The sequence below is a fragment of the Epinephelus lanceolatus genome, chromosome 20, assembly GCF_041903045.1.
Source record: "Epinephelus lanceolatus isolate andai-2023 chromosome 20, ASM4190304v1, whole genome shotgun sequence".
NCBI lineage: Eukaryota > Metazoa > Chordata > Actinopteri > Perciformes > Serranidae > Epinephelus > Epinephelus lanceolatus.
This window is the reverse complement of record NC_135753.1, coordinates 4,173,552-4,199,473: the sequence shown is the minus strand read 5'-3', so window position 1 is coordinate 4,199,473 and position 25,922 is coordinate 4,173,552. Positions and strand designations below refer to the sequence as shown.

The 25,922-nt window shown below is 40.0% G+C and overlaps 1 protein-coding gene across 9 annotated transcripts in view; it reads left to right on the top strand.

The window, feature by feature from the left end:
* LOC117264751 (NACHT, LRR and PYD domains-containing protein 3-like) overlaps window positions 1-24,989 on the top strand; it is a 51,445-nt gene extending 26,456 nt beyond the window's left edge. For 6 of the 9 annotated variants that reach the window (XM_078162988.1, XM_078162989.1, XM_078162991.1 and 3 more), the window contains 7 exons: window positions 353-498; window positions 847-902; window positions 10,004-10,221; window positions 10,565-10,830; window positions 13,537-13,653; window positions 13,799-13,940; window positions 22,277-24,989. In XM_078162988.1, the coding sequence (XP_078019114.1) occupies window positions 353-498; window positions 847-902; window positions 10,004-10,221; window positions 10,565-10,830; window positions 13,537-13,653; window positions 13,799-13,940; window positions 22,277-22,614 (1,283 nt within the window). In that variant the 3' untranslated portion in view covers window positions 22,615-24,989. Of the gene's footprint in view, window positions 1-352; window positions 499-846; window positions 903-10,003; window positions 10,831-13,536; window positions 13,654-13,798; window positions 13,941-22,276 lie in introns of those variants that run through there. The other 3 variants (XM_078162987.1, XR_013488295.1, XM_078162993.1) reach the window with 3 other exon arrangements.
* Window positions 24,990-25,922: the final 933 nt, after the last annotated feature.

Below are 25,922 nucleotides of genomic sequence, written 5' to 3'. Positions count from 1 at the left end.
TATAATCTTTTCGTTCGATTTGATACTAAACACGTTTCTTTGCAACACATACATATCTATTTCTTCATTTTGTGACCGCAACACCAAGCCCCCCGCTCCGGAAAAGATTTCAGATTTCAGGCACACAAATCTTCCGTGCTCCACATTTCAGGCACAAAATTTTTTCTTGCTTTAACCCCTGTTGATAACATCAGGAAACATGAGACAAAGACATGCTACAAAGAGCTCTGGTTGCCTTGAACTGGGAGAATTGCTGTTACAGGTTTACAAATGTTTGGTCACCAGGAAGTCCAAAAGTCAGTTTGACAGGTGCTGTGTGTCTTGTGTCCATCTCCCCACTTTTATCATCCAGCAGAGCCCTCCATGTCAAAGACAAACCTCAATGTGTCTGAGGTCAGAAGAAAGGAGAGTGTGAATGAAGAGGATCAGCTGTGTCCTGATGATCCAGAGATGTTGAAGCAGCAGCAGCTTGTGTGTGAAGAGGATCTGAACACAAATGTAAGTTTTTCACCCTAACCCTAACCCTAACCCGAACAGACTGGGGTTTCTTAGATTTACCCCCTCCAGGGTTTAATATTCCTTCTCTTCATTATCCTTTTCCTCTCACTCTCTACTCCTTCCCCGTTCATCAGAAAGTCCTCCAAACTTATTTCCGCTTTCTCATTTATGAAACCACCAGCTGATGTCCAACAGAGTCCTGCAAGCTTCACTTGTGCAGGATCATTTCACTAAATAACAATAGCTGAGTCATTTTGACAATGAACCATAAAGTGAAAGATGCATAGTAAAAAATGCAACGTCTCAGCGAGTTCTAATAAAGTCTTTTTGTTCCTTTTTGAAATTTAGGACACGTTAAGTTTCACACCTGAAATGCTGACAGAGTCTGGAAAGACTTCATACAGGTAACCAAATCAGAATATGCAGAAAACTTCAACCGTTGACCGAGTCAACTCCTCAAGCACTTACACTGTAACCTCCACTTAACCTCCTTTCAGCACGTACACTTTAACCTCCACTTCACCTTTTTTCAGTGCTTACACTTTAACCTCCTGTTCACCTACTTTCGGCACTTACACTTTAACCTACACTTCAACTCCTTGCAGTGCTTACACTTTACTCTACAATTTACCACCTGTCAGCACTTACACTTAAACCCACTTAAACCTACTCTTCACCTCATTTCAGTGCTCAAACTTTTACCTACACTTCACCTCCTTTCAGCACTTACACTTGTATTGAAAGTTCAACCTTTCTTAGTACAGTTTAGCTACTTTCAGTGCTTATAGCGTAGGATATATTCATTTTTGATTTCATTTTTAGTTTTAAATTACTTTAGTTTTGACTCTTAAAGTTTCATTTTCAATCAATCAGTCAATCAATTTTATTTCTAAAGCCCAATATCACAAATCACAATTTGCCTCACAGGGCTTTACATCACACAACATCCCTCTGTCCTTTGGACTCTCGCAGTGGATAAGGAAAACTCCCCAAAAAACACCTTTTAATGGGGAAAAAAATGGTAGAAACCTCAGGAAGACCAACTGTGGAGGGATCCCTCATCCAGGACTGATAGACGTGCAATAGATGTCGTACAGAACAGATCGACATAATAAATTCACAGTAATCCATATGACAATATGATACATAAAGAGAGACAGAGAGAGACAGAGAGAGATGCAGGACAGACAGTAGCTTACAATAACATTAATTTAAGTAATAATATGATAATAATAATAATAATAGTACTACTGCGGCAGAATCAATTGCCCCTTGGGGACAAATAAAGGTCTTGAATTGAATTGAATTGAATAATAATAATAATAATAATAATAATAATAATAATGATAATAATGATGGCTATTGTGGTACAACATGTTGTAAGGGGAAATTCAATTTTTTACTCTTTCAATTACATACAGGTCCAAACACACACCTGGACCTATACATGCACTAAGTGGAGAGATGTCAGAGTGGGCTGCCCATGACGGACGCTCTGAGCGGTTGGGGGGTTCGGTGCCTTGCTCAGGGGCACCTCGGCAGTGCCCAGGAGGTGAAGTGGCACCTCTCCCGCTACCAGTCCACGCTCCATCCGGTTCCCAACCCAAGTCCCTATTGACTGAGCTACTGCCGCCCCCAACATATATATATATATATATGTGTATATATATATATATATATATATATATATATACAGTACAGTACAGGCCAAAAGTTTGGACACACCTTCTCATTCAATGCGTTTTCTTTATTTTCATGACTATTTACATTGTAGATTCTCACTGAAGGCATCAAAACTATGAATGAACACATGTGGAGTTATGTACTTAACAAAAAAAGGTGAAATAACTGAAAACATGTTTTATATTCTAGTTTCTTCAAAATAGCCACCCTTTGCTCTGATTACTGCTTTGCACACTCTTGGCATTCTCTCCATGAGCTTCAAGAGGTAGTCACCTGAAATGGTTTTCCAACAGTCTTGAAGGAGTTCCCAGAGGTGTTTAGCACTTGTTGGCCCCTTTGCCTTCACTCTGTGGTCCAGCTCATCCCAAACCATCTCAATTGGGTTCAGGTCCGGTGACTGTGGAGGCCAGGTCATCTGCCGCAGCACTCCATCACTCTCCTTCTTGGTCAAATAGCCCTTACACAGCCTGGAGGTGTGTTTGGGGTCATTGTCCTGTTGAAAAATAAATGATCATCCAACTAAACGCAAACCGGATGGGATGGCATGTCGCTGCAGGATGCTGTGGTAGCCATGCTGGTTCAGTGTGCCTTCAATTTTGAATAAATCCCCAACAGTGTCACCAGCAAAACACCCCCACACCATCACACCTCCTCCTCCATGCTTCACAGTGGGAACCAGGCATGTGGAATCCATCCGTTCACCTTTTCTGCGTCTCACAAAGACATGGCGGTTGGAACCAAAGATCTCAAATTTGGACTCATCAGACCAAAGCACAGATTTCCACTGGTCTAATGTCCATTCCTTGTGTTTCTTGGCCCAAACAAATCTCTTCTGCTTGTTGCCTCTCCTTAGCAGTGGTTTCCTAGCAGCTATTTGACCATGAAGGCCTGATTGGCGCAGTCTCCTCTTAACAGTTGTTCTAGAGATGGGTCTGCTGCTAGAACTCTGTGTGGCATTCATCTGGTCTCTGATCTGAGCTGCTGTTAACTTGCGATTTCTGAGGCTGGTGACTCGGATGAACTTATCCTCAGAAGCAGAGGTGACTCTTGGTCTTCCTTTCCTGGGTTGGTCCTCATGTGTGCCAGTTTCGTTGTAGCGCTTGATGGTTTTTGCGACTCCACTTGGGGACACATTTAAAGTTTTTGCAATTTTCCGGACTGACTGACCTTCATTTCTTACAGTAATGATGGCCACTCGTTTTTCTTTAGTTAGCTGATTGGTTCTTGCCATAATATGAATTTTAACAGTTGTCCAATAGGGCTGTCGGCTGTGTATTAACCTGACTTCTGCACAACACAACTGATGGTCCCAACCCCATTGATAAAGCAAGAAATTCCACTAATTAACCCTGATAAGGCACACCTGTGAAGTGGAAACCATTTCAGGTTACTACCTCTTGAAGCTCATGGAGAGAATGCCAAGAGTGTGCAAAGCAGTAATCAGAGCAAAGGGTGGCTATTTTGAAGAAACTAGAATATAAAACATGTTTTCAGTTATTTCACCTTTTTTTGTTAAGTACATAACTCCACATGTGTTCACTCATAGTTTTGATGCCTTCAGTGAGAATCTACAATGTAAATAGCCATGAAAATAAAGAAAACGCATTGAATGAGAAGGTGTGTCCAAACTTTTGGCCTGTACTGTATATATATATATATATATATATATATATATATATATATGTGTGTGTGTGTGTGTGTATATATATATATATATGTATGTGTGTGTATATATATATGTGTATATATATATATATATATGTATATATATATATATATATATTAGCAAAGGTGAGAGAGAGAAGGAGAGAATATGCTCGGTGTAATATAGGAGGTGTATTATAGGAGGTCCCCCGGCAGGCTTATGTCAGCCTAACTAGGGGCTGGTCCAAGACAAGCCTGAGCCAGACCTAACTATAAGCTTTATCAAAAAGGAAAGTCTTAAGTCTAGTCTTAAATGCAGAGATGGTGTCTGCCTCCCAAAACGAAACAGGAAGATGATTCCACAGAAGAGGAGCTTGATAGCTGAAGGCTCTGGCTCCTGTTATACTTTTGGAGACTTAAGGAACCACAAGTAACCCTGTATTCTCAGAGTGCAGTGTTCTGGTGGATAATATGGCACTACATTAAATTCTGGATTTCTGGATAGCTGGAGAGTTTTCAAAGACTTATTAGAGCTACCTGATAATAGGGAGTTACAGTAATCTATATCATCAGATAAAGAGTTTCTGAGGTGTTTGGGGCCGAGAACAATAACTTCAGTTTTGTCTGAATTTAACATCAGGAAATTGGAGCTCATCCAGGTTTTTATATCTTTAAGGCATTTTTGAAGTTTAGTTAATTGATCTGTTTCTTCTGGCTTTGTCGATAAATGCAATTATGTATCATCTGTCTAACAATGGAAATTTACAGAGTGATTTCTAATAATGTTACCTAAGGGAAGCATATATAAAGTGAATAGAATTGGTCTGAGCACAGAACCTTGTGGAACTCTAAAACAGACTTTAATATGTAAAGATGATTAATCGTGAATGTGAATGAACTGAAATCGATCGATAAATAAGATTTAAACCAGCTTAGTACAGAACCTTTGAGGCCAATTAAATGTCCCAGTCTCTGTAGTAGAATTTGATGGTCAATTGTGTCAAATGCGGCACTAAGATCTAATAAAACAAGTACAGAGACGAGTCCTTTGTCTGAAGCAATCAGAAGATCATTTGTAATTTTTACTAGTGCTGTCTCAGAGCTATGATGCACTCTAAATCCTGACTGAAATTCTTCAAATAAGTTATCATGGAGAAAGTCACACAGCTGGTCTGCGACTACTTTTTCAAGGATTTTTGAAAGAAAGAGAAGATTTTGTTAGATATTGGTCTATAGTTGGCTAACACCTCTGGATCCAGGGTGGACTTTTTTAGAAGAGGTTTAATTACAGATACCTTAAAGGACTGTGGTACATAGCCTGTTAATAAGGATATATTGATCATGTCTAATATGTAAGTGTTAACTAAAAGTGAGACTTCCTTAAATAGCCTAGTTGGGATGGGATCTAAGAGACACATTGATGACTTGGATGAAGAAATCATTGAGGTCAATTGTTGAAGAGTAATCTGGGAGAAGCAATCTAAATATATATCAGGTCGTACAGCTGTGTTTGAGGGCAGATAGGTACTGTCTGAGGACAGGAGGTCATGAATTTTGCCTCTAATATTTAGAATTTTGTCATTGTCTCTCTCCCAAGCAGATACAGAAAAACTGATTCATGCTTTTATCTCCACCAGACTGGACTATTGCAATGCTCTTCTGTCTGGTGTGTCCAAGAAAGCCATTTCTAAGTTACAGCTTGTGCAAAATGCAGCAGCACGTATTCTGACAAAAAACAGGCAGAGGGCACACATCACTCCAGTTTTAAATCACTACATTGGTTACCTGTCAGTCAAAGAATACATTTTGAAATTATTTTATTGGTTTTTAAAGCTCTAAATGGCCTTGCACCATCTTATCTGTCTGACATACTCAAAATTTATGTGCCTTCAAGGTCCCTAAGATTTTCAGATTCACATCTCTTAATTGTTCCGAAGGTTACAACGAAAAGGCATGGAGAGGCAGCCTTTGCTTATTATGGTCCTAAACTCTAGAACAGTCTACCTGAGGGTCATTATCTTAGGAGCTCTAAATCTGTTGAAACTTTCAAACGAAATCTCAAGACACACCTTTTCACCTTTGCTTTCTCTTGAAATGTGTTTTTATGTATTAATGCTGTTACTAGGCATTCCTTTTTTCATGCTTTTATTTTCTTTTTTATTTCTAACAAATGGCATGATTGTCTTTTCTGTTCAGCACTTTGTGTTCCATTTTATGCATAAATTGTGCTATATAAATAAAGTTGTTATTATTATTATTATTATTAAAAAATCTCATAAAATCATTACTGCTAAGGGCTAAAGGAATACAAGGCCCAATAGAGCTGTGACTCTCAGTCAGCCTGGCTACAGTGCTGAAAAAAAACCTGGGGTTGTTCTTATTTTCTTCTATTAATGCTGAGTAATAGTTTGTTCTGACATTGCAGAGGCCCCTCTTATACCTTTTGAGTCTTCCCAGACTAAATGAGATTCTTCCCGTTTGGTCAATCACGATATTTGTTTTAATTTTCGGGTTTGGGAGTTATACCAAGGAGCAAACCTTCTTTGCTTCATTAACTTCTTTTTAAGAGGTGCTACAGAGTTGAGTGTTGTTCACAGCGAGCCTGCAGCGCTATCGACAATTTGGGAGAGTTTAAAGTCAGTATGGGAAACCTCTGTTACAGAGGGACATGGTGTTAAATTTAACACAGATGGAACCATTTCCTTAAATTTTGCTACAGCACGATCTGATAAACATCTAGTATAGTAACTGTTGCTGAGTGGCGTGTAATCGAGTAGAAATAAATCAGAAATTATTACATAATGATCTGATAGAGAGGGATTCTGTGGAAAGACTATTAAGTTTTCAATTTCAATTCCATGTGTCAACTAGATCGAGGGTTTGGTTAAAACAGTGAGTGGGTTTATATACACCCTGACTGAAGCCAATGGCGTCTAATAATGTGATAAATGCAGATATGAGGGAGTCATAATCAACATCAACATGAATATTAAAATCACTGACAATAATAACATTATCTGATTTAATTACCAAACTGGATAAAAACTCTGAGAATTCAGATACAAATTCAGAATACGGGCCAGGAGCACAGTACACTATAACAAATAAAAGTGGCTGTGAGGTTTTCCAGGTCGGATGTAAAAGACTAAGAACAAGACTTTCAAATGAATTATAATCTAGTTTAGGTTTAGGACTGATTAATAGACCAGAGTTAGAAATGGCTGCAACTCCCCCTCCTCGGCCGCTGCCTCGAGGAATGTGGGTATTATTATGACTGGGAGGAGTGGATTCATTTAGACTGACATATTCATCGTGACACAGCCAGGTTTCAGTGAGGCTTAGTAAATTTGTTTACAAACACTGCTTTAGATGACAGAGACCTGAAATTTAACAGCCAACATTTAATTCTCCTGTTTTGTCTTTCTGTCACAGAAGAAGTTGTAATTTTTTATTAGGTTTTCATGCACTACTCTTCTTTGTTTAACTTTAGATTTAAATAATTTTGGCATATCCTGGTTTAGGCTCATAGTCAGGACATTTTTCAATGCTTTATAATATTGTGTTGGGTGTCATTTTAAAGGGGGGGCTTCTTGGCTTTCTTTCAAGCCCAATTTTTGCCTAAAATATATCTTTCCTTTAAGCCCCGTGGAATCTAGAAACATCAGGGACACAAAACTCAGAAACTGGAATACTCACAGGACTCTAAAGATTCAGGAAATGCATATTATACCCATACTAAGTAGTTTTGAGTAGCTTGTAATTGGTATGTGTCAGAGCAAAAAAAAAAAATTAATAATAAATATAATTTGTAACAATATACTTTGGAGGAGAGTCATTTTAACCTGTGGGTGGGTAGACCAATGAGAAGTGGATTGCAATAGTCTAACTGGGATGTAACAAATGAATGGATGAGAGTTTCTGCAACAGATTGGGAGAGAGAGGGGCAGAGACGAGCAATGTTTTTCAGGTGAAAGAAAGCAGTTTTGGTGATGTTCTTGATGTGTGTGTCGAAGGAGAGGGTAGAGTCAAACCTAACACCAAGATTTCTGACTTCAGTGACAGACGAAGTGATGAACCCAGGGATGTTAAAGTTGAGGTGGGAGACCTTATGGAGTGTAGATGGGGAGGCAATGATGATGGCTTCTGATTTATCCTGATTAAGTCTGAGGTAGTTGCAGGTCATCCAAGTGTTTATGACATTTAAGAAGTCTAACAGGTTGGATGGTGGGAGTGTGTCTGATGGCTTGGAATGAATGTAGAATTGTGTGTTGTTAGCATAACAGTGAAAATTAAGACCATGCTGACGGATGATGTGACCAAGAGGAAGAATATAGATGATGAATAGTAGAGGACCGAGAACTTAACCTTGGGGGACACTGTGGGTTAGTGGGGATGTGGGGGATCTAAATTTGTCTATGGATACAAACTGTACTCTGTTGGTGAGATATGACTTAAACCAGGATAATGGAGTACAGGTGATACCAAGAAGGGTTTCTAGTCGGTGAAGCAGGAGATTATGGCAGACAGTGTCAAAAGCAGCAGTGAGGTCTAACAGAATCAGTATGTTGAGATGGCCAGAGTCAGCAGCTAGGAGCAGATCGTTTGTAACTTTTGTGAGAGCTGTCTCAGTACTGTGTCTAGCCCTAAATCCAGATTAAAACTCTTCCCAATGGTCATTGGTGGACATGTGGGCCTGGATCTGACTGGCTACAATCCACTCAAGGAGTTTGGTTAAAAATGGAAGATTAGAGATGTGTATGTAGTTTTGGAGGTCATCATGATCTGAGCCAGATTTCTTGAGAACGGGTGTGATAGCAGCGAGTTTTAACATAGAGGGAACACAGCCAGACAGAAGAGAAGTGTTAATTATATGTGACAGCAGGGGACAGAGAGCAGGCGGACAGGTTTTGATCAGAGGGGTGGGCATAGGGTCAAGTAGACAAGTGGTGGACCTTGACTTTAAAGCAAGTTCTGTTACAGTCTGCTCAGTGACAGGAGAGAAAGCTGACAAAGAGCTAATATTGGTAGGAGGTGGGGTGGTGATAGGATGATTTTGTGTAGCTGAGTATTGTAGAAGCTGATGAATAGAAGAGATTTTATTCTGGAAAAAGTCCATAAAATCACAGCACAGTTTAGTGGAGGGAGACAAAGGAAACTGATTAGCTGGTTGAAGTAGCTTATTGACGGTGTTAAAAAGGGCTCTGGGGTTTAATGCCATCCCTCCTAATCAGACCAGGTTTTCCCCAGAAAGTTTGCCAATTATCTGTGAAGCCCACATTGTTTGCTGGACACCACCTGGACAGCCAGCAATTGAATGATGATATGCGGCTAAACAGATTTTGGAGAGGTCCAGAGAAAACTACGGAGTCCGACATCCTTTTTGCATATTCACACACCAAGGCAACATTCATTATAGTGACCTCTGACTGGTGTCATTATCGCCGACGTGAATAACAATCTTACTAAATCTAAATCTACGTTAAATCCTTAGCCAGCAGTTTTGAATTTGATTCAATGTCACCCGCTCTGGCCCCAGGGATACATTTGACTATGGCCGCTGGTGAGGCAGGGTACACCTTGAACAGGTCGCCAGACAATCACAGGGCTATTTAGTTCAAGTTTACTAAAAATATTTTACACTGCCTATTTTTGTTTTCATTTGATTTAGTTTAATAAAGAAACCCTGCTTAAAGCACCAGTACACTTTATCAGAACTGCAGTGCTTACACTTCACTTTTTACACTCACACACTTCACCTTTCTGCAGCTGGTGCTTCATTCTATTGTGCAGAAAGTCAGGTAGTTCCCAGAATTTTTAAGTAATGCAGCATCATATGTCTAGTTTTTATACCAGGAAAAAAGCTGGATTGATTTTGTTTTTGTCTGCCTGATAGATGTTGTGTGCACTAACCCTGACTTTAGTCCCAAATTTGTTTCCTCGAATTATATTAGAATTTAGGGGAATATATGCCAGATTGGGGTTTTGTTTGATGTCAGGATGCCTGATTTTTTTGTTGGATGGTCGAATGAATCATGTGACCATGCAGAAAGGAAGACTGAAACACTTACAACACCACAAACAAGATAAAAAAATGTGAAGGGTCTGCATGGCTTAACTCAGCACATCATAGATTAACAGACTGAAAGCTTGTTGTAATCAGTTCTTCTTTGTCCTACAGGTTCAGGTGTCCTGGTCGAGGTGTGTTCCGGTGTGCTTTGACTGGAGTGGTGTTTGTTGTGGCCCAGGAGGCGGAGCTGCTGTACAGCATTGTCCAATGGGATGAGATCATCCTCCAGACAGCTGGCAAGATGGCTGCAGGGCCACTATTCAAAATCACGTGTTCAGAGGATGCTGCTGTCTGTCAGCTCCACCTTCCACACTGTGAAACAAAGGAGGGTAAACACATTGCTGTCTTCAGTGTGAAAGAAATAACGAGTAAAAGTGCAAAGATTTGTATTCATGTGTAGTGCTACCAGTTGCTGCATATGGTGACATGCAAAAAAAAACTGTGTAAAAAGTGTAATGGAGTTTATTAACACTAAATGCACACATACAGACAGATTATGTGTGAAACAGGAAAATAATAGTAAATTAGACGAGTAAAAGACAGAGGCAAACTGGCACATCCTTGATATGACAATAGATTCATTTTATCTTTCTGAACTCGAGAAGTAAGAACTGAATACAGCAGAATAACCTATTAGCAGTAAAATAAAATAACAACTCTTTTCTTTCACAGCATTGCTGATTAATGGCCTGTTGTCTGTCGTCCACATCACTGATGATGGAATGAGCATCTTGAAGCCGTTGAAGATTACAGACACTCATGTGATTGTGAAGGTCCCTCACCTCTCTGCCTTCGGTCTGATCTGGGATTACATCAAAAGGCTTCTGAACTTCAAACGGCCAATAACTTGCCAAGTTCTACTGTTCCTCAGACCTCCGAGCAGAAGGCATCAAGTACTCAATGTATTACTGCTGCCCAGCAATGTCCCTCTGAATGAGGTAAAGCTATCTGTCATATGTGCTCACTATCAGCTTAAACTTTTTTAAGCCAGAGCAGTTTTAACAAAGGAGATTCAGGTCAGTCAGACTTTGTGTCTTTTATTTACAAACCTTCTTATGCTGTGGTAAGAATCTAAATCAGTCTGAACTGTAAATCTTCAGATTGCTCATTTTCAGTGTTTTTTTCCCTGGGTTTCTCTCATGTATTTCTGTCTGCCAGTGTCATTTGTGATACATCAAACAGGTGGTGTTAATAGTAAACAGTGACCTAAATTTGTCCAAAATTAAAATATTGTCTTGAACAAAACATTAGTGAATAATGATAAGGGAAATTATGTCTTCATTTTAACTGACTTTATTAGGGTCCAGGCAGCTAAGCTGCCAGGACACTATTGTAATCCTAGGTATTCTTCTTCTTCTTCTTCTTCTTCTTCTTTCTTCTTTCTTCTTCGGAGGAAATCATACTTCCCATGGGTGAAAACTCACCAAACTTTGCACAAAGGTCCAGTCTCATGCCAGATATCCTCAGCTGTAAACTCAAGCCAATAGTCCTGATGGTGGCGCTACAGCAAGCGTCTAAAGTTCAAAACTTTGAAAATTCATAACAAATCAACCATACGTGCTCATCATCAAGTTCATCACTGTTTTTTTCAAAAACTGTAAAACTTCTTAAACCTATCTCCTCCCACAATTTTTGCTCAATTGACACCAAACTTGCTACAGAGCATCTTCAGACTGTCCTACACAAACGATCCACACAGATTTTTGATTTATCGAAAATTGAGCCTGCAGATTCTTGCTAAATAAATTTTCAATGTTCATGAAAAAAATGAGTCTAGAGTCTAGAGTCATGGTAGATGATGTGTGGCAAATTTCAGAATTTTATCTCAAAAACTGAATTTTTGACAGCATTTTGAATTTTGCTCTAATATGAACAATTGGAGTCAATGTAAAAATGGCAATTTTAAACATCAGTTTTTCACTTATGGAGCAAATCAATCATTGTTAAAAACACATTACCAATATTTCCATGCTGTCTAGATGCAATATGTGTATTTTCAGATTTTTGTCTTTATAACTGAATTTTTTTACAGTGGTTTCAAATCTGCTTTTCCATGCACGGATGGCTGCTTTCCAGTGAATGGCTTACTCAATTTGTGAAGCCACTGTTGAGTTGCTACTTGCCAATTAGCTCAGAGCGGTAGATGACCGTCTTAGGTTCCAGAGGTTGCGGATTCAAGCCTCAACTGGTGCAGAATCCACATTGTAATATAAACATCTTCTTGTGCTCCAGCTCATTGCTTAAAATTGCCTGAGCGTGACTGATCACTGTGCAGCATCTTCAAGTCTTTTTTCTGCTGGAAAATCTGCCTTCTCATGCTTGAAAATAAACCAAACTTTGCACAAAGATCCAGTGTCAATACTTCAGTGTGAAACCGTCTGAGGCTTCTCACTTTGCACATAGCTCAACTAGTTAAACATCAGTTTTTCACTTATGAAGCAAATCAATCATTGTTAAAATGAATTACCAACAGATGCTCAGATTGCTCATGATTGCCTAAAAATGCCTGGACCTGACCCATCGCTGCGCAGCAGCTATAGTTATGATTGGGTTTCTTGCGTAATTTCTTACATTTCTATCAGTATTGCAGTAGAAAATATAAGAAAGTTGTTTTAAGTTTACAGGTTGAGTAGGTGATTCTGGAGAAACATAAAAACGGGTTGGTATTCAGGCTGAATACCAAAGGGTCAGTGTTTGACAACTTGAGAGTGACACTCAGCAATCAATTATCTTTCTCCATAATCACCTACTCCACCTTTAATATGTAACTGTCATTTTGCATCCAGGAGGGTGACTCACATCCTCCAACCAAGTGAAATAATGGTCTCAACAAATAATGAAACCAACTGCAAATCCAGAAGCCGTACACCTCCTCTCTCTACAGGTCATTTCTAAATTGTTCTTTTTATTCTTTGAACTAAGCAGTTTCACAAAAATTAAATCATTGTGTTTCTTAAAAGGGTGTGCGGAATATTTAATGGCAGTGAATGAAATAAATACAGGAGAAGTTAGAAGTTCATTTACTCTTCCTATAAGACTTCTTGGCAGAGTGATCCATCACAACCAGTCTTTATAAATTTTTCCCTAAAGAGGTAAAAATTAAGTTTATTTGGATTACTAAGGTTGTTATCTGTTAGCATACCTAGGTATTTAAATAATGGGCTACAAAAGGCAAACCTATGCCTAGTGATCTGTATGATGATGAAATACAAGTAACTTTCCAAAAGTTAAGGGATTCCTGCCTGTTACCAGCAACACATATATGAACAATTGCATTATTTCATCTGGTCACTGTTCAATGGATCTGTAGAGAGGCTTAAAAAGGGATAGTTGCTAAATATATTTCAATAATGTTTAAATACTGATATTGAAATACTAATGGTAATGTTTATACCGGGTGACGTAAAATACTATTTATGTGTTTTTATTCATTTTCTCTGCAATGCTGTTGAATTACTTATTCTACACTTTAATTTACTGACATTATATCCTCATGATTATGCCTGTGCTTTTATTTGATTGTAATTTTCTCCGTAAAGCACTCTGTTAAACATTTTTTGTTTTTAAATGTATTATTATGAGTAAAATTGATTTGACTATCTGAGCATTAACCTAATAATAATGAAAATGACATGTTACTGAAGGTTGAAGAGAAACAAAGAGGCGCTGAGTACATCCCGATTGCTTCCAACTGTCTCCTTCGCTTTGGTCAAAGTTACAGTTTTCACTGTGAACCTCAGAGCTTCAAAATACAGCCTGAGGTGAGTCAAGTCACTTCTACACTTCTAATGGTTACAAACAAAATTATCATGATGGCTGTATGTTAAAATCATATTCACAACCAGGAAAGTACCAGATAAACATTTTTAACCTATTTGAAAATGACACAGTGCTTCTGGTTTTCAGTGTGAACAATTTCGCTCAGATTATGGACCAAATTATCATCCGACATTTGAAGTTTTCCTGACAACAATCCCAGAGGAATTAACTTTGATGGTCCAGGACCAAGGGAGGCAAGAAGTCTGGAAACGTGACGTGGATCTGATAGGTAAAGGCTTCACCGTCCTGTAGCACCACTGATGTCACAGTTTAGACCCCAGTGATGGAATAAAATAGAATAGATATGTAAAGCTCTCATGCACATTTGCCCCATATCATGTCATTACTTAATTGGACTGCAAGTTGCAATTCACACCTTTTCCTTAAAAAAACACTGCTGTGAATGTCTTGGCGTTGTATTTAATTCATTCAAATAAACACAAGAAGTTTGTGCTCTAAAAAAAAAAAAAAAAAGGATCAGCACTCAGTGAATAACCTCCTAAGCCCTACGATAAGCTTTGGGGTCATCGGGTGGGAACCTCCTTTCACCGGTGTTTCGTCTAGTTGGTCCCACGACACCTCCAGGAGGCTAGACAGTGATCTCTGGCGTCCCAGAGACACTCCCCTAATGCCAGGTCTCACTGCTCCCCACACTAACCGAACAACCTCCTTTACCTTACCTATACTACCACAGAGGAGGTAGACCCAGGGAAGGAAGCCTTGTTAGGCTATCACACTCCCCCGCCGGGTTAGGCTGTACAGTCTACCTCCCCAAGACGAGCCCTCACAACAATGACACCTCCAGGAGGCTAGACAGTGATCTCAGCCCAAACAGCACTGCCAACTTCAACCAAGCCCAGGCTCCGTTTATGCGAGCTCCAGGCAGAAGCAATGCTGATACTACCTTTCCTAGCACATTCACCATACTCTATTTCACACGCTACATAGCATAACTACAATGTAAGCTAAAGTTAAAGGAGATAAATGAACTCACAGGATCAGCAAACACACTCACTTTGCCGCATGGCCTCAAACAAAATAGATTCCAATAGGCCACTCCCACACTTAAATACTTCCTCTTCCTGGATTTCTCCTGACAGGAAGTGGATCTCTCCACCTGATCTCAAGGAGTTATGTGCCCTGCTTAGTAGTTCCCCCTGCTGGCCCCCAGCTGACATTATTTCTTCTGTAATAGATAAATTGGCTGCATTTAATTGCTTCATCTGACATTTCCCTCACTGTCTTCTTCAAACTCTGTCCCCGCACTCCGAGTTCCCCCAGGAGTGAGACAGTTGATCTTGCTACGAATCCCCTACACCCCACTTCCACTGGACAAATCCTAGTCTTCCATCCTCGCTGCTCAGCTTCTGCTCCTAAGTCTGCATATCTAAGCTTTTTTCTTTCATAGGCTTCTTCCACTGAGTCTTCCCAAGGAACTGTCAGCTCAATGAAATAAACTATCTGTTGACTCACTGACCACAACACTAAGCCAGGCCTCTGCCTGGTACAGACTATTTCCTGAGGAACAACAAGCTTTCCCCCTAAATCTACTTGCATTTCCCAATCACAAGCACCTTCTAGGCGGCCACACCCTTGCCTCCTCACTAACTTATCCCTTCTGTATTTCTCTCCCTCACGGACAAACTGAATTACTAAGCTCCTATCCTTAACGCCTTCTGAATTCACCTGTCTTCGTTTTCCTTCGATGCCTGCAGCTAAACATTTCAACACCTGATTATGTCGCCATGTATATCGGCCTTGTGACAAGCTAACTTTACAGCCTGACAAAATATGCTTTAAAGTTGCAGTACGTGAGCACATTGGGCATGATGGGTCCTCATTTACCCACAGTTTTAGGTTCTGGGGGGTTGGTAAGACATCGTATGTAGCCCCTACCAGGAATCTAATACGATTCTCCTCCATACTCCACAGGTCCCTCCAACTAAGCTTCCTCTTCTCTACACTTTCCCAATTCAACCACTGTCCCTGTTTAGCCTGGGCCACTACCTTTGCACCCCTTACTATCTCTTCCTGTCTGCGTATCTGTTCTACAACCAGCTTTCTTTTATCTTTTAGGCCTGCTGTATTCCATACCAGTTGACCTGAGCCAAGCCCCAGGCCTCCCCAGCCAAACTGAACATTACCTACAATCTCTGCATGTCTAAGAGCTGTCTCTGCCTCCTGAACTGCCGATCTTGGGTTCCACTTCCTCCCCTTGGTTGGATTTGGAACCACACTCCTAACTACCACGTCCTTACTCCCAGATAACAAGAGCTCTGTCCTGACCTTGGTACATTTAAATTCCTCTGTTAAACTAGATACTGGCAGCTGAAGTATCCCTTTTCCATACAATGCAACACTACTTAGGCACCTAGGAGCGCCCAACCACTTCCTAATGTAGGAGCTAACCGACCTTTCAATTCTCTCCACAACAGATATTGGAATTTCATAAATTGACAGTGGCCACATTAACCTAGGATATAGCCCAAATTGCAAACACCACAACTTCAACTTTCCTGGAAGTTCTGATTTATCTATTCTATCCAGTCCTTCAGCCACATCTTTTCTAAATTTCACCACCTGTTCCTTATCATTCAACTCTACATTGTACAACCTACCTAAGCTCTTTACTGACTTTTCCCTAATTGTTGGGATGTCCTCATCATCTATGACAAACTTCCTATCACTTAACTTCCCTCTACATATCGAGATGCTTCTAGATTTACTAGGCTTGATTTTCATGCTGGCCCACTTGAGGTTCTTATTTACCTTCTCTAGTAGCCTCTTTGTACATGGCATTGTTGTGGTCACCAGTGTCATGTCATCCATGTAAGCCCTAACTGGTGGAAGATGCAACCCATTCTGCCGTCTCTCCCCACCTACCACCCACTTAGAAGCCCTGATGATTACTTCCATTGCCATAGTAAATGCTAATGGAGAAATTGTACACCCTGCCATGATGCCTATTTCTAGTCTCTGCCAACCTGTTGTGAAACCTGCTGTACTTAGACACAACCTAATATCCTGAAAATATGCTTTCACTAAGTTAACAACTACCTGTGGCACTCTGAAGTAGTCAAACGCACTCCAAATGAGGCTGTGCGGTACTGAACCAAACGCATTTGCAAGATCTAAAAATATTACATGTAGGTCCCTTTTGTTAATCTTCGCTGCCTGAATCTGGTGCCAGATCATGCTAGTATGCTCTAAACACCCTGAAAAACCTGGTATTCCTGCCTTCTGCACCATGGTATCTATTAAGCTATTCCTTTCTAAGTAGCTAGCTAGTCTCTGCGCTACTACACTAAAGAAAATCTTCCCCTCCACATTCAAGAGAGAAATCATCCGGAACTGGCTAAGGTCCACAGACTCCTTCTCCTTAGGAATGAGGACACCCCCTGCCCTACGCCATGCTCTTGGTATAATTTGTTTTTCCCAAACTATTCTTAGCTGTTTCCACAAAAATTTAAGGGTATCAGGCGCACTTTTATGAACCCGGTAGGGGACTCCATTAGGCCCTGGGGCCGAAGAAGCCTTTGCACGCCTGACCACCTCCTGAACTTCCTTCCACCTAGGTGGCCTGACATCCATCTCATGCTATATCCCTCCTAATGGAGGGATATCAGGTGGGAAACCTACTATCCTATTCTTCTCCAAATCTGAGTATGTGTTTCTCAAATATTCTTCAACCTCTAACCTTTCTGCTTTAAGCTGCCCTCCCTTTTCCTGGCTGAACAATCCTTTAACAAACTTAAAAGGGTCCCTGAAAAAAACTGTCCTAGCATATTCCTTCTTCCTCCTCTTTTTCCTGAGATGCTGTGCCCTTCTAAGAACTGCTAGCCTGCTTCTCAACTCCTCTTGCAACACCTTAATTCCCTCCCTTTCTTCTTCTGTAGCCTTTTTCCACTGCTTTCTTAACTGTCTCCTTTCCTTGACTAACTTCTCTATTTCTCTCTGCCGCCTAGACTTACCTGGCTGTACCCTCTCACTCCTCTTTCTCTCATGCACCCCAAACCTCTCTACACCATATGAATACATTATATCTCCCATCTTTTCTAACCTTTCTATTGCATTTCCTCTAAGCCTACTCAAGATTACTGACAAATCTCTATTAACTATCTCCCATTCTTTACTGTCATTTGCTCTAGGCCATCTAACTCTAACCTTTTGCTCCATGGTTCTCTCTCTGGCTAGCATACTGGCCTCAGTGTCACCTGCATCCTCTCTTACTACCCCCTCCTCCTCAGTGGCAGCGTTACTGATATCCTGCGAGCTGTGGTTTTCTACCTGCTGCTGGACTTCATCCGACTGACTCGACTGACTTCTTAGGAAGTACTGCTCAATGCGGCTACTCTGCCCTTTCTTTGCCACACACTTCTTCTTTCCCTGATGAGTTCTGAGGCCTTTCACTGATGTTACTTTCTGCCAGCCGCAAGGACAAACCTGAAGCATCTTGTTCTCAACTGTGCTACTTTTATCCTCTACAGATGTGCTCACCTTGCCCTGAGTGCTGCTAATTCTAGCACTGGTGGATAGGTCCGTGCCCCTATCCTTCACTGAGTCACAGATCCAAGTCATAGTCGTGTCCGTTCCAATGTCTGTTACCGTGTAATCCACCTGTGAGTCATCTTCCACCCCTGCTCTCGCTGACTCTTGGGGTATTTTTCCTATGTTGGCTGTAGCTAATTTTGGTTGTAATAAGGCTGCTAGGCCTCACCACTGCTACCATGGGTTGCTAACCCATGCCAGCATCTTTGGGGTCTTTTCCCTCCTGTCAGCTGTCTTTCCAAGCGGTCACATGGTCTTTCCCTTGTTGTCAGCTGCCCTATTCACAGCAGTCACTAGCTGGGCTAGTTCTGAATTCAAATAAACACAAGAAGTTTGTGCTCTAAAAAAAAAAAAAAAAAGGATCAGCACTCAGTGAATAACCTCCTAAGCCCTACGATAAGCTATTATGGCAAGGCTTAACTATACAGACCAGTGAGCAGTGATAACTAACATGTCTTTGGGGTCATCGGGTGGGAACCTCCTTTCACCGGTGTTTCGTCTAGTTGGTCCCACGACACCTCCAGGAGGCTAGACAGTGATCTCTGGCGTCCCAGAGACACTCCCCTAATGCCAGGTCTCACTGCTCCCCACACTAACCGAACAACCTCCTTTACCTTACCTATACTACCACAGAAAAGAAAACAATGTGAGCGAATTTTAGAAACTGACTCGACCATTTAAATCACAGTTTACAGTAACTGTAAAAAACATTAACAAACCAAGAAGAAACCAGATATTTTCCAATTAGTGGACAACCGGCCCTGCCTCCTGAGCCACAACCTGGTCTTAGATTTTGTTCATAGTAGAATTATACAAAGTAATGCTGTATTTCTCTCTTTTGTCATTATTGTTTGGGCTGCAGTAGTGGTGTTTGAATAAACAAAAGCACAGATGAACCTACAGCTCAAATGAAAAGTGACCAGCATGGTTGCAGGGATGCTTGTCAACGTAACTTGGTTTTTATCCATACTCATAAATCTCTCAAATGCTCTCTTCTAAGTGTTTTTTTAAACTTTCTACTGTTAATCTCTGCTGTCTACAAAGTTAGTTCAGTCCTCTGCCCTGCTGTTATAAACAGTTGAAATAGCCACAGACACTTGACTGTCCTCTTGTTATTACAGTCACTGAAAATCAGATTTAGTTATCCTTTTTTCTGACAAAAATGTTTTTAGTTTTTTTTAGAGTTTTTATCATTAAAATGAAAGGAAAAAACTGGAAATATGCTCCTTTTCTTCTTGGCCCAGTGGGTGGGGCATATCGACTAACAGCAGCTGGCAGGCTGCCAGAGTGTCGGTGCTACTTAGTAAGGAACAAGAAAATGCCTATGTTACATGTAATGGCATTGTACTGATGTTACACCTTAGAGAATTACAGAATGTTAGTGTTACACCACAGGTAATTACACAGTGTATGTGTTGTATTGTAAGAAACGACAAAGTTCCAGTGTTATGATGTAAGGAAAAAAGGAACGTAAGTGTCCCGCCTTAGGAAACAAGAGACTGCTGGTGTTACACTGTGAGGAACTGCAGAGAGATCCCGTGTTACATGGTGGAACAAGAGAGTGCCAATGTTATACCGTGAATAATGAATGAGACAAACTTAGCTTACATGTACTGGGCAGACACAGTTGTTTGTGTTATCAAGGAGCAAGGACCAGCATCTAAACTGACCTAAGTTACATTTCAGGTCAAGTTGATTTTATTTATATAGCCCAGTATCACAAATAACAATTTGCCTCAAGAGGCTTTACAATCTGTACAGCAAGTGACATCCTCTGACGTCGATTCAGATACGGAAAAACGTAATGTAAGACAACTGTTGCAACTCATGATGTAATAACGGCTCATAATGTAATAACTTAAATGTAATAAAAGTTCATAATGTAATAATCGGCTCATAATGTAATAAAATCATGAGCACATAACGTAATAACAGCTTTGCGCATAACGCAATAATGTAATAACCTGTTACATTATGAGCCTTACTGGCGTCACTCATAATGTAATAACAGTTCATAATGTAATAACAGTTCATAATGCAATAATGGCTCATATTGTGAGAAAACTGCTGCATTATCATCATTTTTACATCTTAAAGGTGCAAATAAAGCAAACGGCATGGGTTTCAGTGCATAGTAAACTAAATTAGAGAAACCAAGAATTATTTAATCGTAATTGCATTCTCACATTTTATTATGTAAGATGTATAAAGTTGAGCCACTAGGTGGCACCCGTGTTAGGTATTTTGGGCCTTTGAGAATGCCATGCTCATTTCCACTGTCTGATTATTGCAGGTAAGCAGTTGGTGGAAAGGTCAAATATTATGACGGATGAAGACTGCTGCATAAGTATTAGTAGGTTATACAGAGTGGCTGGAGGCAATAGTGGCCTTGCATCCAATATCAGGCAGCTCTTCAGCCAAAATGCCAGGTGGATTACAGCCTGGATCGTGACTAAACATATATCCTTTGGATGGATCCATATTAAAGACATTCATTGGAAGAAGTAAAGTTTTCTTTAAAAAAAAAACAACAACTCGTTAAGCCTTGATCTGAGTGAACACTGGAACAGTCACTGACAAATGGAGCCCCCTGGACTTGATTTTTGTTGGCAAGTATGATTTATTGTTATGTATTATTTATGCGACATCTATTGCACGTCTGTCCGTCCTGGAAGAGGGATCCCTCCTCAGTTGCTCTTCCTGAGGTTTCTACCATTTTTTTGTGGATTGTGATATTGGGCTTTATAAATAAAATTGATTGATTGATTGATTAATTGATTAATGCATATTGTTTAGTTAAATTTATTTGGACTTATGTTTTACTTGGGTGTCCTGACAGGCTGTGTTTACGTTTTAAGAACTTTTGAGCTGGTCCATTGTTATTACATGGTTCTAAAACGCTCTTCTCATTCTTGCACAAGTTGCAAAATAAAGTAAATTGAATGAATATGTTACACTGCTATCATGTATTTAAACTAAGTACCAGGAAAACAATGCTTATTAAAAGTCTTTATTAAATTGGCATTAAGACCAACAATAAAATAACAGCAACATTTTGACTGGAAGGTCTTCACTAGGTTGTATGGAAGGAGAGAGTGTTCACTTACTTATTTGAAAAGACCAATCTTAAAAGTGTTTTTATTGTAGAAGTTATTGTGTCCTGCATTTATTGTAGCAATAGTAAACAAAGGAAATGCTCTTTTAAACTACATGAACTACAGTCCCCCTCCTTCTTCCCTAATCCATCCTCTTCTCCAGCTGGCTTTTGAGTTGGTTACTGTCGCGCCACCTATAAACAAATCATAGTCAAACACAAACACAGACCTCTGCCCTTAAGTGCACTCTCGTTTTCAGTGTGTGCAGTTTTGACCTAAAAATGATGATAGTGCAACACTTTTCTCACAATATGAGCCATTATTACATTATGAGCTGTTATTACATTATGAGTGGCGCCACTAAGGCTCATAATGTAATAAGTTATTACATTATTACATTATGCACAAAGCTGTTATTACGTTATAAGCTAATGATTTTATTACATTATGAGCCGATTATTACATTATGAACTTTTATTACATTTCTGTTATCACATTATGAAGCGTTATTACATTGAGCCATTATTACATTATGAGTTGCTACAACACCTCAGTAATGTGGTTGTTGTTGAGAGTTGTTGCTCTTGTGTTGTGTAGCAGCTCTCCCTATGATACAACACTGACATCACTGCTTAATAAAATATCTTATGGACTACTGTATCAAAAGAAGGTCTTCATATCAACAGATTAATGCAGAACTAGGAGGTGCCCTGATGAAACCTAAAAAAATATAAAATGTAAATGTCTCCCATTTGGATTCTGACTATTTCTTAAAGGAGAATACAGGACAAATGATGTACAGAGCAGATATGTTGCTGTATCAGACAAAAACGACCTGTAGTTTCAGTTACATTTGAAATTTCTAAGCGATCTATTTCAAATTGATTATTAAACAAATTTCTTTTCCCTGGTGATCTTCCAGGTTCAAAAAGGGACATTCCACAGAGTAATGTCCCAGAAGAGGACAGTGTCCAAGCAGAGGACAACGTCCCAGCAGACAAGAGGCTGTTCTCAGTTCGGGCAGAGTTTGTAAGCAGAGTGTCTGAGCCTAATCTGAACAAGCTTCTGGATAAACTCCTTGAGCGTCATGTTATAAATGATGAAGAAATGCAGTCAGCCAGAACAAAAGTCAGAGCAGACAAAGCACGACATGTGATCGACACGGTGCGAAACAAGGGAACTGAAGCCAGTTCAGTTTTGATCGCTGCTCTCTGTGAGGTGGATTCACATCTTTCCAGAGTGCTGCTGAAATTAAGCTGAAGAAAAAACAAGAAACTGTGGAGTGTGGTGATGAATCTCTACAAGAGCTGACTCTTACACATTACTTCTTGTCATTTTTGAATGAAAAGTTTTGCCTTTAAAGCCTGTTTCTATATTTTTAAAGATATTTTTGGGGCTTTTTTGCCTTTAGGGCAGATATAGCCCGAAAGAGGGAGAGAGAGTGGGGATGAAGGTTGGGTTGGAATCAAACCTGCGGCCGCTGCAGAGAGGACTCAGCCTTTGAATATGCGGTGCACACTCTACCAGGTGAGCTAGTGGGCGCCAAGCTTTTTTTTTTTTTCCCAGTAAGTTGACTTTCACTCTGAAAGTAATGCAGTCAAGTGAAGAGGGAAAAGAGGGAGAGGAAAAGGGGACAAAATAGCCTTATCAGAGTGTTGTCTTTGTTTTTTGCCACTAGATGGAGGCAGTACTTCACTGATGGGCAAAGATGATGCAGCTGAAGTATCTGGTAGATGTGATAATCAGAAAAAAAATGATAAAGAATTCTAAGTGAAGATTATACACTTTTACCACTTGTATGAAACTACTTAAGCATCTCAAGCCTGTGGTCACATAGTGTTTTTCTTTGGCAGAAAAACAGTGGCAGGGTGCTTGGTTTAATGACATGCTGCATTTGGCTTTTTTTCTGACATCATGGCATTATTGTTAGCTTGTTAGTTAACATAACGCTACATTAACAGAGGGTTGACTACACAGTTAACAAGCTTAAAATGGAAACACAACACCCACCATCAATATTCAGTGTCCAGCCCATTTGCTCCCACAAATGGACTTTTCTGTCTTTGCTTTTGTAGTTTCTGACTGACCAACACATTTTCATCCCAACTGGTCAAATACCACCGCTTTGTCAGTGGACATACAAGTCAGAATATGATGCACTAGGTAGCCTCTTGTGTCAGTTTAAGATGTTCAGGGACAACATGTCAATTTATGCGTGTTTCATGCATTATGTGTTTTCAAAAGATACTTTAATTTTCATGGGAAATGTACAGTTTTGCTCATTACATGCATACAGTTTTTTTTTTTTTTTTTTCAAAATAAAGTTACAGCGTAAGTTTAACAGTTCGTTTTTACGTTGATTTTCTTAGGTTTAGGCAACAAAAGCACATGTTCAGGTTGAGAAAAACAACAACAAAAAAAAACATCATGGTTTGGCTGAACAGTGGGCTCCAGGGTGAAACTCCAGAGCTTGTTTGACCCATCCACCTCTCCTCCCATCTGCCCTATATGGCCTTTGTAGCTCTTTACATTACAGTAGTTGCTGAGGATATTGCAAATTGCTGCTAACTGGAACATATCAGGTTGTCTTTCTGCCTTCATGTCTGACGCTGACATCCACTGACAAAGAGCCAGTATTTGATGGCTTGTGTTGTTGCCCACCACCCCTAAAACTGACATGCCTGGTGCGTGTGATACCACCTCTAAAGGTGCTTCTGAGTGTTGTTCTCTGACACAGAAATCAGAAAAAAGTATTTGATGAGTTGGAAGTGAGAATGGAGGCTGGACTGACATATCATACAGCTCAGGATAGACAGCAGCTAAAACAGCAGCAGTGACAACACTAGCACCTTTTTGAAAGGTTCAGAGATTTTTAACTTCAAGTGCTTGGAGTGACCACACAAAAAACCTCTGAAAATGTTGGGCACTGCACTTTCTTTCTAGGCTGTATACACGCTCTCCTCATTGGGAACATTTGAAAAAAGATGCCGGCACTGAGAAAAAAATGCTATGTGGACACAGGCCTGGGGAAGCTTGAGAAAAAAATTAGCTGTATAAAAATTTCCAAGGATGTTGTAAGGTAAAACTCCTTGAATTCTAAGTGTTTGCCCTCACTTTCCCCCATTGTCCACCTGATGCATGCTGAGCGGTTCTCACTCCTTCAGAGGAAGATCATTACAGTAAATTAACCATCAGCCTTTTTACAGCCTTGGATGTAAATAAAATAAAAAAGAGAGAAACATATACTGCTTAATAGAGCATGTCTTTTTCAGGCGGGGGGACTTTTGGCTCTGGACCTTATTTTACATTTTGTCTTTAATATGCTTTATTGGGTTGACAGAAATCTCTGGGAGAAAAAGGTCAAAAGAAAAGGAGCAATAGCTATATAGATTGACTGTTGACTGTTTTTGATGCTGAATGTTTTAGCTGGCCAACAATCCTGCAAAAACTGTTCAGCTCTTCCACTCTGAAAACCAATATTTTTTTATGAATCACCTCCCCTTCTTCCCCTTTTTTCTATTTTATATTCTGTCTCTTGACTTTTGCACTGTTTGTTATACACCAAATCTCCAAGTTAGATTCCTTGTATGTGCTAACCTACCTGGCAATAAACTATTTCTGATTCTTAGAGAAAATGTGTGTGTGTGTGTGTGTGTGATTGGATTGTACAGAATGACTTGCAGTAAGTCCCGTCTTTGTTAGCACAAAATGACACATGTCCCCTGTTAGATGGTGGAGAACAGAAAAAGACATAATTGTTTGTAGTTATGTGTCAGAGTTTGATGTTTTCAGTTTTGTGAGCACATGTGCCAATAACATGAACATCACATATTCATTAATCTGTGCATTCTATATTTGGTAAATCTAACATGTGATGTTGGTAAATTTCTAATTTACTTTTTTTTTAAATTACGCATTTCTTTTCTTATATTTGAATGTGAGTTATGTAATTCTCAGTCTCAGCATAGAAAAACAGCAACCCCAACAAACAATATAATACTTATTTTCTTCAATCTGACTTCTCTGTTTTTCCCTCTGGAGCAGGACTTGAGTTTTAATGACCTCAACTCTTCATCCATTGTGCAGCTTATCTGGGGTGTTTTTAGCCAGGCGTGGAGTAAGCCATTGTAGTTACAACTTGAAGTAATGTCCCCTAATTTGGGTAAACATCAGAACTGGAGCGTGGAGCACAGGAAGTAGTCAGAGCTACAAGCTACAGTGAGGCTAAAAACAGAGTTCATATGACGTTTTTCGAAACAACTTTTTATGTCGCGGCTGCAGCACACTTGGATCACTACGGATGAGCAGTATGGAGATACTTTGTGGATTCAATTTTGTGTTCTTGGACGTTAGTCTGGGGCGCCGTCAGCCATTAGGTGTGCTGGCCCCTCCCCCCACCGATCTCCACAAGGGATGTGAGGACTCTAAAACTTCACCAGGGCCTCTGTCGGCATATGGGTGAGTACATAATGGCTGAATTTTCATTTATGGGTGCACTATCCTTTTAAATAGTATAGAGCGTCGTTCACACTCCTATAGTTCAGAAAAAGACATATTTTCACCTTGCA